The sequence below is a fragment of the Gossypium hirsutum genome, chromosome A05 (genome assembly GCF_007990345.1).
Source record: "Gossypium hirsutum isolate 1008001.06 chromosome A05, Gossypium_hirsutum_v2.1, whole genome shotgun sequence".
Classification (NCBI taxonomy): domain Eukaryota; kingdom Viridiplantae; phylum Streptophyta; class Magnoliopsida; order Malvales; family Malvaceae; genus Gossypium; species Gossypium hirsutum.
Genome location: NC_053428.1, coordinates 105933350 through 105946218, shown reverse-complemented (window position 1 = coordinate 105946218; position 12869 = coordinate 105933350). Strand labels below are relative to the sequence as shown.

General features: G+C 34.5%; 1 protein-coding gene across 2 annotated transcripts; it reads right to left on the bottom strand.

Annotated features, from left to right (window-relative positions):
* Positions 1 to 4796: 4796 nt before the first annotated feature.
* Positions 4797 to 9642, bottom strand: LOC107959621 (2-oxoisovalerate dehydrogenase subunit alpha 2, mitochondrial). 2 transcript variants are annotated; one of them, XM_016895713.2, is made up of 9 exons: positions 9262 to 9642; positions 8531 to 8668; positions 8253 to 8435; positions 7861 to 8018; positions 7652 to 7751; positions 7177 to 7288; positions 6926 to 7065; positions 6615 to 6800; positions 4797 to 6038 (listed from the first exon to the last, which is right to left on the bottom strand). In XM_016895713.2, exons 1-9 carry the CDS (start codon positions 9538 to 9540, stop codon positions 5871 to 5873), a joined length of 1464 nt encoding a protein of 487 aa, XP_016751202.1. In that variant the 5' UTR covers positions 9541 to 9642; the 3' UTR covers positions 4797 to 5870. The 2 variants fall into 2 exon arrangements, with proteins under 2 accessions (XP_016751202.1, XP_016751203.1); XM_016895714.2 differs by lacking the exon at positions 9262 to 9642 and having other exon boundaries at positions 8253 to 8430; positions 8531 to 8671.
* Positions 9643 to 12869: the final 3227 nt, after the last annotated feature.

Below are 12869 nucleotides of genomic sequence, written 5' to 3'. Positions count from 1 at the left end.
TAGAAATATGTATGTGTATTATAAATATATATGCATGTATAAATAAATTATAAAATAGGTATGTTTATATGTATATATATATATATTACAAAAAAATGTGTATAAGTATATGTAAAAATATATAATAATATATGTATATATCTATAAAAGCAATTATAATAATAATAATAATGCAATAACAATAATAATATAAAATTTGTAAAGAAAATAAACAAAATCACTAAAGGATTAGATTAAACATTAAACAAGATTCGGGGAGTTCAAAGCGCAAATAAACGAAAGGGGAGGGATTGATCTAAACACGCATGTAACATGGAGGGTCGATCAAAGAAAATTACCCTTCCTTTAAAACGGCATAGTTCGAGTAAGGACGAAGTTGAAAATACGAAAAAATTTTGGGTAAATTTAAAAGATTAAAAGAACCTAATTTTAAAAGCATTAAAAAAGCGGAAGGGCTAAACGCGCAATTAGCCCTTCCGTTAAAACACGCGGATCCCCTAAGGCAGACGGGTCGGGTCTCGGGTCAGGAGCCCAAAACGACGTCGTTTTGGGGCTGTCCTGACCCTATCAAAACGGTGCCGTTTTAGCATTTAGTATAAATACAAAAAAACCTAAAAAAAAACAGATTCAGATCCTTCTTTAAAAAAAAAATAAAAAAAAATCAGAGAGCTTTGGAGCTCTCTCTCAAATCTGACTGCCTCCGGTCATCGGGCCGACGTCCGTCGGCCATCGCACACGGTGGTTGGAGGCACAAAATGGGCCATTTTTGGTCCCCTTTAGAGCCGATCGTCTCTCGGACATGGATTCGAGGCCGAATCCCATGAGATGAGCACCGTACCCGAGAAAAACGAAGGGAGGCCGTTCGTCTCCTCTCCGTCCGGCACGGCGCAGGTAAGGCCTCTTCTCCTCGTCTCTTTTTTATTTTCGTTACAAATGAGTAAAAATAATAAATAAAAATAAAATAAAATAAGAAGAATGCAAGAACAAGAAAAAATGAAACGCAAGAATCAACCTTTTATTTTAAATCTTTGATTTGCATTCTGTTTTTATTAAACTGTTGTCCCCTCTACAATGGTTTGCAATCGGTTTCTTTATACCGAAACAAAAAAAAAGAAAAATCCCCCTTTTTTATGAACTGATCTCCTTTAGGCTTTATAGCCGATTACAATATTAAGAAAATGTGGCTACTGTTGCTTGCTGCCTTGCTCTGCTCTGTTCTTTTTCTTTTGATTGCAGGTGCCAGAGGAGTTGGTGGTGGCGTGTGGGCAATGGCAGAAAGCAGGTGAACGGCGGAGCAGGTGAGGAGGCCAGGGGCAAGGACGTGCGGCGCTAGGCTAGGGTTAGGGGGATTAGGTTTCCCTTTTTTTTTTGGATTTGGGCTCCGAATTTGGGCCTCGGGTTTGGTGTTTGGGCTCTGTTAATTGGGCTGTACATATACCTTAAGTTTTTTTAGCGCGATGATTGCTCATAATATCTTTTAATCATGTGATTGGAGTTTATTCCTGCTCAAAGAAATGGAGCACATTTTCGTGCCCAGATGTATGTTTACCTCTTAAGAGAGCACACGTGGCAAGAGGATTAGTCATATCCAGTTAATACGTAAAGTTAATAAAAATAGTCATCTAACTATTAGTGTATTTCTATTTAGTTCACCCAAGTTTAAAACTTTCGATTTTAGTCACTAACGTTACTGAAATTTAATATTTTGGTCACTCCTACGTTAAATCACTAGTGTTGACCTTTCTTTTATTGGCATAATGATAAATTTAACATTCCAATGTTTAAAGATTCTATCAATTTAGTATTAATTTTAAAAAATTCAACAAAAATTAATCCTCAACTTTACACATTCTGTCAATTTAATTTTACTTCTTAAAAATTAAAAATTATTTAAAAGTTTATTTTTTTAATAAAACACATGCAAAATTATAAATAAATACATTCAAAATTATAAATAAATACATACTTATTTTTCTCTTTTTCAGACATAAATTTTATTTATTAAAATAATACTTTTATAAATAAATTATTTTTAAAAGACCCTCAAACAAGACTTCAACCATATTTAAGCTTTTCTTTTTTATAGTTTATTTTATAAATAATACATTTTATTATACGTTTAACCTTGCTCCTTAGTCCTTGCCAAAATTGTCTAGCATTGACCATCACCTTTGCCACTACCACTAACACCAATAACACTTTGATCTCCTTGATTTCCACATCTTCCATTATCACACCATTGAATTACTAAGAATTCGTTGTGGAGCTGTTAGCTTGGCCTTCCAGATATTAGTTTTCAAGACCTCATACTCATCTATATATCCTCGATTATGCTCGTTCTCAAGAACAACTTCAAACGCAACATACTCATTCTAGGCAACAAGCTAAAGACATTGGTTCTCACCTTTTTTGACCTTAGGCTATGGTTTTTGACCCAACCTGAACATGATGCTCGTTAATGTTGAAAAAGAAAAGGGGAAAAGTTGAATCTGTGTAAGTCTTCTTCATGGGTTTTTCCTTTAAATTGTTTTACGTATAAGATTATTATTTTATTTATAAAATTTTTATTTTAAGAAATAAATTTTATGTTAGAAAATGAGAAAAATAGATATACATTTATTCATAAATATTTCTTTTATAATTTTATATGTATTTTTATAAAATCTTATGTATTTTTATTGAAAAATGAACTTTTAAATAATTTTATTTTTAATTTTTAAATTTTAATTTTTAATAATCAAGACTAAATTAACAAAATGTGCAAAGTTAATAGCTAAATTTGTTAAATTTTTTAGGTTAAGACTAAATTTATAGAATTTGCTAACATTAGAGGGCTAAATTTTTTATTATGCCAATAAAAAAAAAGTCATCGTTAGTGATTTAACAGAAGAGTGACTAAAATATTAAACTTTGATAATGTCAGTGACTAAAATAGAAAATTTTAAACTTAAGTGACCAAAACAGAAATATATTAATAATTGGGTAATTATTTTAATAGGTTACCTTTTGGTTTTTTATTTTGATTTTAACTATGTGATGACAATAAAATTTTTATCAAATAAATTTCATCATCTAATTTAAAGATGAACCCTTGCAAAAACATAGCTACTTAATTTCAAGTCTAGCGTGAAGGGTTTCCAATCTCCATCTTGCTCAACTGTTGATGAGAACAAGTAGAACTGTTTGAGGTGCATGATGCAGTTGATCCAACAGTGGTGAGGCACGGTACACATACATCTTTGTTATGAATATGAAATTGTCAACGTCCTCCGTAGTCGGATTCTTGATTCTCCCTTTATCTTGTAAGCCAGCTTCCTTGCATTCTCCATGGTGGAACGCATCTATGCCTTCTGCATATCTATCTCAAACAACTCATCTTCTCTTTCGTTCAACTTCTCTTCTAGAGGGTCGATGCTCCTTTGATTGTTGCCAGTCTCGAATAATCCCTTGGAAAAGCAGCAAAAGTTGAGAACTTGTTTACCAAGTTTAGTAATGCCTGAGCCATGAACTCCCGAGAGATCCTTTGGGAGAATATTGATAGATATTAGATAATGTGATTGTCATCAATATGTGCATTTAATCAAAGAGACTAAGGTGGATGAATCTAAGAAATTCTAGATGCATGAATGTATTTGTCTAAGATGCATGTATGTACTAGATACACATTAATTACCTGATGCATGTATAAAAAATTAAGAGTCTATTGTAACAACTATATAAAGGGGTGTAAGTGATGTAGAAAATGTAATAGTGTAAGAAAATATGATGCGAGTGAACTAAAAAATAGAACAAAGTTTCTTTCTTTTACCATCTCTAAAATTCTCTTCAACAAAGTAGTGTCAAGAGTTAGTGATCCTTACAAAGTGAGTGTGTGTAAAAAATAAAATTGGTCATGGCTTCTGCAAGCACAACTTACAGCAATATACAAGTTCTTATCTTCAAAGATGAAAATTACGATTTTTTGGGCAATCGCGATGGAGACATTATTCACTTCCTTGAATGCCTTGGAATTAGTTAAGGAAGGCTATGAAGATCTAGAAGATGCTATAAAAGAACAACCTGAAGAATTAAAGAATAAGATCACGGATGCTGGAGTTCTCGGGCTGATCCAAAGAGGAGTATCGAATGTCATATTTTCTAGAATCATAAGAGCAAAGAAATCCGAAGAAGTTTGGGATATTCTACAACAAGAATTTGAAGGAGACATGAATGTGAAAATTGTTAAAACTCCAATCACTCAAAAGAGATTTTGAGAATGCAAACATGAAATAGCACGAAAGCATAAATGAGTATCATAGTAGATTGTCCGAGTTGGTGAATCAAATGAAAGCACATGGAGACATGATTGATGATCGTAGAGTCATTGATAAAATTCTGTTCAGCTTGACAGAAAAATTTGATCCCATGGTAGTTGTTATTGAAAAAACTAAGGATCTATCCATCATGACTATTCAAGGGTTGATGGGTTCATTAAAATCTTATGAGTAAAGATTGTTATGTCACTTACAAAATTTCGTTGAGTGTGTTTTAATCCGAGCTTACCATTGATTCCAAGAATGGAGAGAAATCTTCAATGAAAAATAAAGGCAAGCCTCCTAGAGGTGGTAGATTTGGAAGAGGCTGAGGCAGAGGAAGAAATTCACATAGACGAGGTAGAAGCAACAACAATGCTGGATTAGACAATGATATTGGATCTAATAAATGGTGTCGAATTTGTAAAAAGAATAGTTATGAAGAGAAAGATTGTTGGAATAGAGGCAAGCAACAATACTACAATTGCAAGAAGTTCGGGCATGTGCAAAAAGATTGTTGTCTCAATAATAAAAAACAAGCTACATTTACCGAAGAAGAAAAGAATGTTGGGTCTGTTGTTTGCTTGTAATAAGATGCATGTATGTACTAGATAAACATTAACTACTTGATGCATGTGTAAAAAATTAATAGTCATTTAGTCCATGTTTGCATAAGGAGGATCACCATGAATTGCTTTGGAGCAGACTGAAGAGGACAGGGGGCAACTCAATCCACTACCAAAACGTGGAACAATATCATGGCCTAAGCAGCAGAAAGTGCCATCGCATCGGTTGATTTGGTGCAAAATACACACACCAAAGCATGCCATAATGGTTTCGATGGCAATCCTCGATAGATTGCCAAGGACAGCCTATGAAATGGCGAATAAAAGATGGCAGCACCTTGTGTATTATGCAGACAGGACAATGAGTCCAAGAGACCCGTTCTTTAGTTGCAGCTTTTCCAAAGAAATATGGAAACAAATCCTATAGTTATTTCAGAGGACGGTTGTTGACTGGCAAGGGAAGCTCAGTCGGTCGATAACAAAGTTGAAGGATTGCTTCGGCAGCTTGCATCTACCAGACTTGGTAGGAGAGGAACATAAGATATAGGCAGTTTGGGAAGCAGCAAGTAATGCAGCTACTTGACCTGAAAGGATACCATCAAGATGAGGTTATCTGGTCTGCAGGGAATTGCAGCAGACTCAACCAATAGGGAACTGTGAGGCTTGTAGAATCTCAGATTTAGTTTTTCTGCAACAGGCTAGATAGTATTCTGTTATGCTTGTTGTTTTTGCATCGTATGTAGAATATTGTTTGATTGTTCCTTTACTTGCATACAGTGCATTGTCTTGATATTGCATGTCATCCTGCTTCTTTGGATTATAAAATTACTTATCCAAAAACAAATTTGTTTTTCATCCTTTTCACTGTTCCAGGCATTTGAATCCAAGAAAGCTTCTTGCTTTCTAATACTTCATCATAATTAAGTCTGCTTCATATTGTAACTAATTGCAGGATCACAAGTTCAAGCTTCGTAGAAAAACTAATCACTGCTTGTAAGTAAATATGGTTCACCTAAATCGGAACATCTGCAGGGTAATCTTTGGGGTGTCTATTGATGGTTTCTTTCAGAAGTTTCTCTTGCTCGCGCAGGTTGGACGGAATATTATCGTATACATCCGTGAATAAGTCATTAACTGGAGGTTTCTCAGCTCTCTCTGCTATCTGAATTGCATGCAATAACTGTCAAGAAGACTAACTGTCAGTAAGAAACTTCAGAATTTAGGTTGCAACCAGCAGTATAAAATAATTTAATCAAGGGTTAAAGGGCATGTAAAACAAACAAAAGAACACAAAAAATCAAGAAATGAACAGCCTTCAGACTTTTGCAGTTCTAATAGCTCATCAGAGTTTATCACATACATTGCACCTTGAGATGTAAGTACTACTATTGCATCTGGCTACAACTTATCACAAATATTGCTATGCTTACTGCTATCGGGTGATGGTGCAAGAAATGCTGTTTCAATTCCAAGCACTTATGATCTGAGACTGTTGTCCAAAAGTAGCAGGAAATTGTTAATTGAAAGGGAGAATAGAGGGAAAGTGTATCTGATGCTTACTGCTATCAGAGTTTATCACTTGAGAAGTAAGTACTACTATTTTATCAGCTACAACTTATAACAAATACTGCTAGCCTACTGCTCTCGGTTGATGGTGCAAGAAATGCTGTTTCAGTTCCAAGCACTTATGTTCTGAGACTATTGTCCAAAAGTTGCAGGATTAATAGAAGAGAAGAATAGAGGGAAAGTGTTATACCTGACTCCGAATGCTGCTTCTGAGCTGTGACTCAGCCTCACTACCCCACCAACCATTTATCTCAATCCACTTTCTAAATCTTGTTACAGGGTCTCTTGCCATTCTCCACCATTCAATTTCATCGGCAGGACGGTACTTGGTGGAATCATCTGATGTGGAGTGGTGTCCAACTCGATATGTAACAGCCTAAAGTGAAATGGTAGAAGAAAAGATGAACAGATGTCCCATTTATGTTTCAGCATTATGCGTACGCCTCTCTTGGTTCTGCTGAAAAGCCACTGATGGAAAAGACTTAACAACAGAAGACTTACTTCAATTAAAATGGGCCTATGTTCATTTACAGCCATTTGACGTGCAGAGCGAACTGCACTATACATCGCAAGTGCATCGTTACCATCTACACGAATGCTCCGGACTCCATAAGCTTGCCCTCTAACAGCAATCCCATCACCTACAACATGTGCAAAAGTAAAATATATGATGGGATATATATAAATTGTTGATAGATTCAAGGATTGTTAAAATAAAAAAATGCACATAAAAACAAAAGATCCAACATTACTTCGAAACTGGTCTGAAGTGGGTGTACTAATTGCCCATCCGTTATTCCTGCAGATAAAAATTACTGGAGACTCTGTGACCGCCGCAAAATTCATAGCAGCATGAAAATCTCCCTACCATTATTTGGTCGTGTTAGAAACAAAGCACCAGAAGGCATAAGCTAAAATTCAATGAGACTCAGTATATATATCCTGCTCCAAAGGAACAGAAAGGAATAGAGGGACAAAAAGGTTTTCTGATATAACCAGTGGATTCCATCTATTCCCCCTAGACTTCGCCGGAGTTCTAAGGGTGAGGTGGAGTTTAGTCGGAGATTTTAGTTCAAGTTGTACAGCTCTGTACGGGAAAGAAAAAAGCTTTTCATTTACTGAAATTATGCTTGTCTAGTTACAATAAGTAGCATATGAGGCAATTGTATGGATTATAGAAACAAATATTTTTCTCAATCAAAACTGAACTTCAGTATTCATATTTACCTCACTTGTGCCACCATCACCAAAGTAAGTGACAGCACATGCATCTTTTTTGTCCATCTTCAGAGAATATGCAGCACCAACTGCATGAGGAATTTGTGTACTGCAAAACAGTGGGGAATGTTTATAGCCCTTATTTCCAGAATTAGATCTTAAGATTTTAAGAAAGTTCTATCCGGCAAACTCCCACAAAGATAAGTTTAATCTCTTACGCAATAGTTGATGATACGGTGAAGTAGTTAAGCTTGTTAGATCCATAATGAATAGGCATTTGTCTGCCTTTCCCATAATCAGCTTTGTTTCCAAAACACTGGTTTGCAAATTCTTGCAAGGTGAAACCACGCCATAATAGAACTCCTGGCTCCCTGTACTGAAAATCACATCATTTAATTTTCAACCATGGTGGTCACGTATAACTTCTCAACAGTTATACTTTAATTAAATAAGCTGTCTATATCGGTTAGTGTAGACGAGAAATTGTATGCTGTGAACATAGGGTTAAAAACAAGATGTGGGATGAAAATAAATTCGTAAATCGTTAAAAGTTATGCTCTATGCATGGTAGTGAAAAATGAAGCTCGAAGGAATTGTATGTTCTTCTAACCTGGGGGAAAACAATGTCATCTGATGTAAGTGCTGCTGCCGATGCAATGTTGATAGCCTCTTCTCCAATGGAGGTCACGTAGAAGGAAATTCTTCCTTGCCTTTGAGCTTCGTAGAATACGGTATCCAAAGTTTGAAGGGTGACCATGTTGCTATACATTTTAACAGCAACTTCCTCACTGACCTAATTTAGTATGTAATCCATAAAATTCTTTTTGGCTGAAATGATACATTTAAAAGAAACGATACGAAATGATTGATTTGAGCAGGTGAATATACCGGTACAAAGTTGCTGTGACTAATTAGCTGACCAGCATCATCAAGAACTCGGTAGCACTGGGAATACACACTAGGAGATTCGGATAAAAACCGCATCTCAGGAGAAAAAACAACTTTTCCTCCTGGAAAATCCAATACCTTACATGAAATGAAAGCTTTCATTAGCCTTTAAAACTATTCTACGTTGTCAACACATTGAAGAATAAAAAGTACAGAAACAGAGTCCCATTCTATCATCTGCTGCAAAGGCTTATAAAGCATCAGTACAAGATCATGCAATCGATTAGTTTCGTTTACGGATTCGTCATTCCAATAGCAAACCAAGTGATATCTCTCTCATAATCAGTACCAATGGAATCCAAGAAACCTAAACAGCATAAATGATGTAGTAATATCCAACCAAACCACCCATTTGTAATATCAGTAAAACATGAAAAGCTCCAAAACAGAACAGATAAGTAAATCTAGATCCCAATGATCATGTTGGCAACCTTCCTTAGTTGGCTATGATTTTAATTTCAGCCAAAAGTTAAGTGCTTTTTATCTAATTCAATGAATTACAACAAATAAAGGAAATTTAACATGTATACAACTAATGGTCTCAAAAAGATAACAACTGATCGATCAAGACTCCTGAAACATGTAAGAGAGAAACATAAATTTTAACAAAATTCTTGAAACAACAACCCTTACTATTTATAGTAAAACATTAAAAAAAGGAAAATCCAGACCTGATTGTGTTCATCATTTGGGACAGAATCAATCTGTTTCTCAGTTGTGGTGGATTGAAAACGCTGAAAATGGGGAAAATGTCCTTTTTTATGGGAAATAGACTCTGGGTTTGTGAATTGTGGTAGAGTAGTTAATGGGAGGAAACGGTGAAGATGAATGGTATTCAGACAAGAGCTGTAACAACAAGTACTATGACTCTGCTTCATTAAACTCCATAATCCGACCTTTGATTTAAGGTTGTTGATAATGTTTCTTGGATTTTTCAAATTGAAAGCCATGGAAAAGAGATTCAAGTTAGATGGTCAAAACAAAATTTTCGTAGGACAAATAAAGGAAGGAAGCTTTTTTAGATGGTTAATACGCCGACGAGGATAGGTATTCTAGACGTGATACGCTTCATGGATTTAATCAATGAGATTAAAGCTATTATTACCACGCGCGAGTTTGAGCGTAACAACATACTCGCTAGCAAAGGCCAAACAGAATTTTATTTTTTTTCCTTTTTTCTTTACTTATTACAGTGTTCAAAACTGAATTAAATATCAAACTGAACTAATTTCAGTTAATCAGTCGGTTAAGATAAACAGTATAATGACTAGTAATGGTAGGAGCGTGGACGTCCTTGATTAAGATAGACAGTATAATGACTCTAATATTAATAATATAATATAATGTGCATAATAAAGAATTAATAGAGGTTGAAAACGCCTTTCACGATAACGATTCCATGTAGACTCCTACGTCACCCGTTTATCTGCTTCTTTCCGTCTCTTTTATTATTAATAACTACCTGCGTGCTTTCTTTTCGTATTAAACCAATGAGTCGAATTATTCGTTTAGATTCGTTTAAAAATATATTTCAATAAAAATAATAATGTTTATTTTCTAACAAATAGGGTCTTAGCTAAAATTTTTTATTTTGGCTTGATTTGGCCCTAATAAGTTGGTTTGTTGTTATTTTGTTATAATTTCGTTATTATATTATTATTATTTAGATATTGTATAACTCTTGTGTTATTATTAATTTTGTTACTATTTTAAAGGTATTTGCTTATTAAGTTATAACTATTTTAATGTCATTTAAGTATAAAAATATTTTTTAATATATTTTTAATTTGTTGAGAAATATTTATTTTAATATTTTAGTGTATTTGATGTGTTATATTTTTTTAAATTTATTTTTATATAAAAATAATTTTAAAAAATTAATATGGCCAGACTGAGTGGGGGTTAGGTTTAACATTTTTAATCTGGACCGAGTTTGGACAGAATTTTATGCCCATTTTCAGGTCTGAGATAAAACTTTACATCGACCCGGCCCATAATCAAATCTAATTAGTATCAATTAATTATGAATTATTAATTAAAGTGTAGATATAATATTTAATCGTTGTTTGTTAAAAAAATATTTCATTGTTAATTAAATTGTATATTATATTTTTTTATACAAAATAAAATTTCAAAAGTAGTTGAAGGAATGAAATTCATCTATACAAGAAAAAAATGTTCTTATAAAGAAAATGAAATAATTAGCGAAGTCAAGTAGTTGTTAATGCTATCAATTCTAATGCTTGAAGGGTAAGTTTAAGCAAACCTTAAATAAGTCAACCTTTCTTCTATTGACATGTGGCACCTCATGGTATAGTGCTTTCTTTCTGTTTTTCATTATAGATTAGTGCTTGGTCCCTTATCATACTTAAAATTGTGATTTTGATATCTTCTTCTTCTTCTTCTTCTTGAATGGAAACATCAAATATTTCATTAGAGATTGACAGCATCATCCAAAATAGCTTGCTGGATACAAGCAGGATAGTCCTCTATCCAATACAAATCGTTATCTAGAGTACTGCTAAATTTTGTAAGCTCATGGGCAGCCTTGTTGCCTTCTTGTCACTTATGGTTGATATGACACTTATCAAATTGTTGCAGCAAGGATTTGGCCTTGTCAAGAATTGGTACAATCTCGGAAAAGTCTTCTTCTTTACTAACCAATCCTTTCATAATCACTCTTGCATCACCTTCAGAAATAACATAAGAAAATCCCATGTCAATAGTTGTTTCAATGGCTTTGACGGCTACAATAGCTTTCGCAATAGCAGTGTTTGCTACAATTGGCAATTTTAAAGCTGTTGCACTGACCACAAATCATTCAAAGTCTCTTAACACAACTCCCACCCCTCCATTATTGTTTGATGCCTTAAAATTAGTATCAAAATTGACCTTAACAAAATTGGAGGTTGGGCTTCTCCATTGGCAGCAAGGTGAATAACCATCACATTTTTTGCTTCTCATATTTGCTTCAGTGAAATCCTTATAGCAATTCTTGTCACTTTCAGCAATTCTCACATTGATATCATTGGAATTGGAAAAAATGAAGAATTTCTCGAGTTCCATAATTTCCAAATAAAAAAAAGGAACCTGTCAAAATCATCTTCCTTCGCTGTTCACGTCCCCATCGTAAATCTGATTCGAAAATCCACTTAAGGCTAATGTACTCTTCGCAATAGGACATTCACGTAGGGCATGCATAATATCTTTTAACTCATTTACACATCTTAAACAAGCAAAACTCGCACTTTGTATTCGTGCATTCAAAGCACAACCTGAGGGGGGAATATTATTGCAGACTCTCCAACAGAAGATCTTGATTTTGTTGCTCACTCTCACTTTCCATATCAATTTCTATACAATTCTATGAGGTCCCAACTCGTTAGCCGATTGAAGCAAACAGCTATACCCACTTTGAAGTGAGTAATTCTCATCAGCATTCCAGTTCCAAATCAGTTTATCTTCAGCATTTTGGTTCATTAATGGAACCTTGCAAATTGCCTCTACTTCCTCTTTAGAGAACTTCCTCTTAATAAGGTTATCCCTCCAAACCATTCAGCTTGCATCGATAAGTTCACAAACCTTAGACTTCGTTGAAGTTGGTACAAGAGGATGGAGCCAAGGAATTTAATTGGGTTGGAATCCAAACTTTTTCTTTAACTCGTGTGGTGAGACCATTTCCAATAGGCCATCTAGCACTTTTGAAAAATAGCTTTGTTGTTCCAAATGCTTCTCCAAAGGAAAGAGGAGTTGCAACCAATCTTGGCTTCTATAAAGGAACAATTCAGAAAGTATTTAACTTTAAAGACTTTATAGCAAAGTGAATTCTTATTGTGAATGAGACGCCATCCTTGTTTCGCTAAAACAGCAAGGTTGAAGAAATGCAAATCCCCGAACCCCATGCCCCCTATGTTGAAAAGTCAAAAATGGTGGGAGGTGCAATTGGCACCGAAAGAAGAAAGTAAAAAGTGGTTGGCAAGTTGAGTTTAAAGTTGAATGGGATAATTGCAATTTTGGTCCCTAATTTTTTAGGCCATTTGCAAGTTAGTCCTTGAACCTTAACTATAAATAGGCCTAACCATTTCTCATTTCAACTATCCCAACCAATCTTTCTCTCTTAGTTTTCTCTCTTCTCCCATTTGAGAAATCTTAAGGAATTCTATTTGTTTGTAATATTTTGGAGATAATAAAGTTATCATCCGGTGTTAGTGCCCGAGGAAGTAGGTATAATTTACCGAACCTCGTTAAAACTCTTGTATTTTTTCTTGTCCTATTTTTC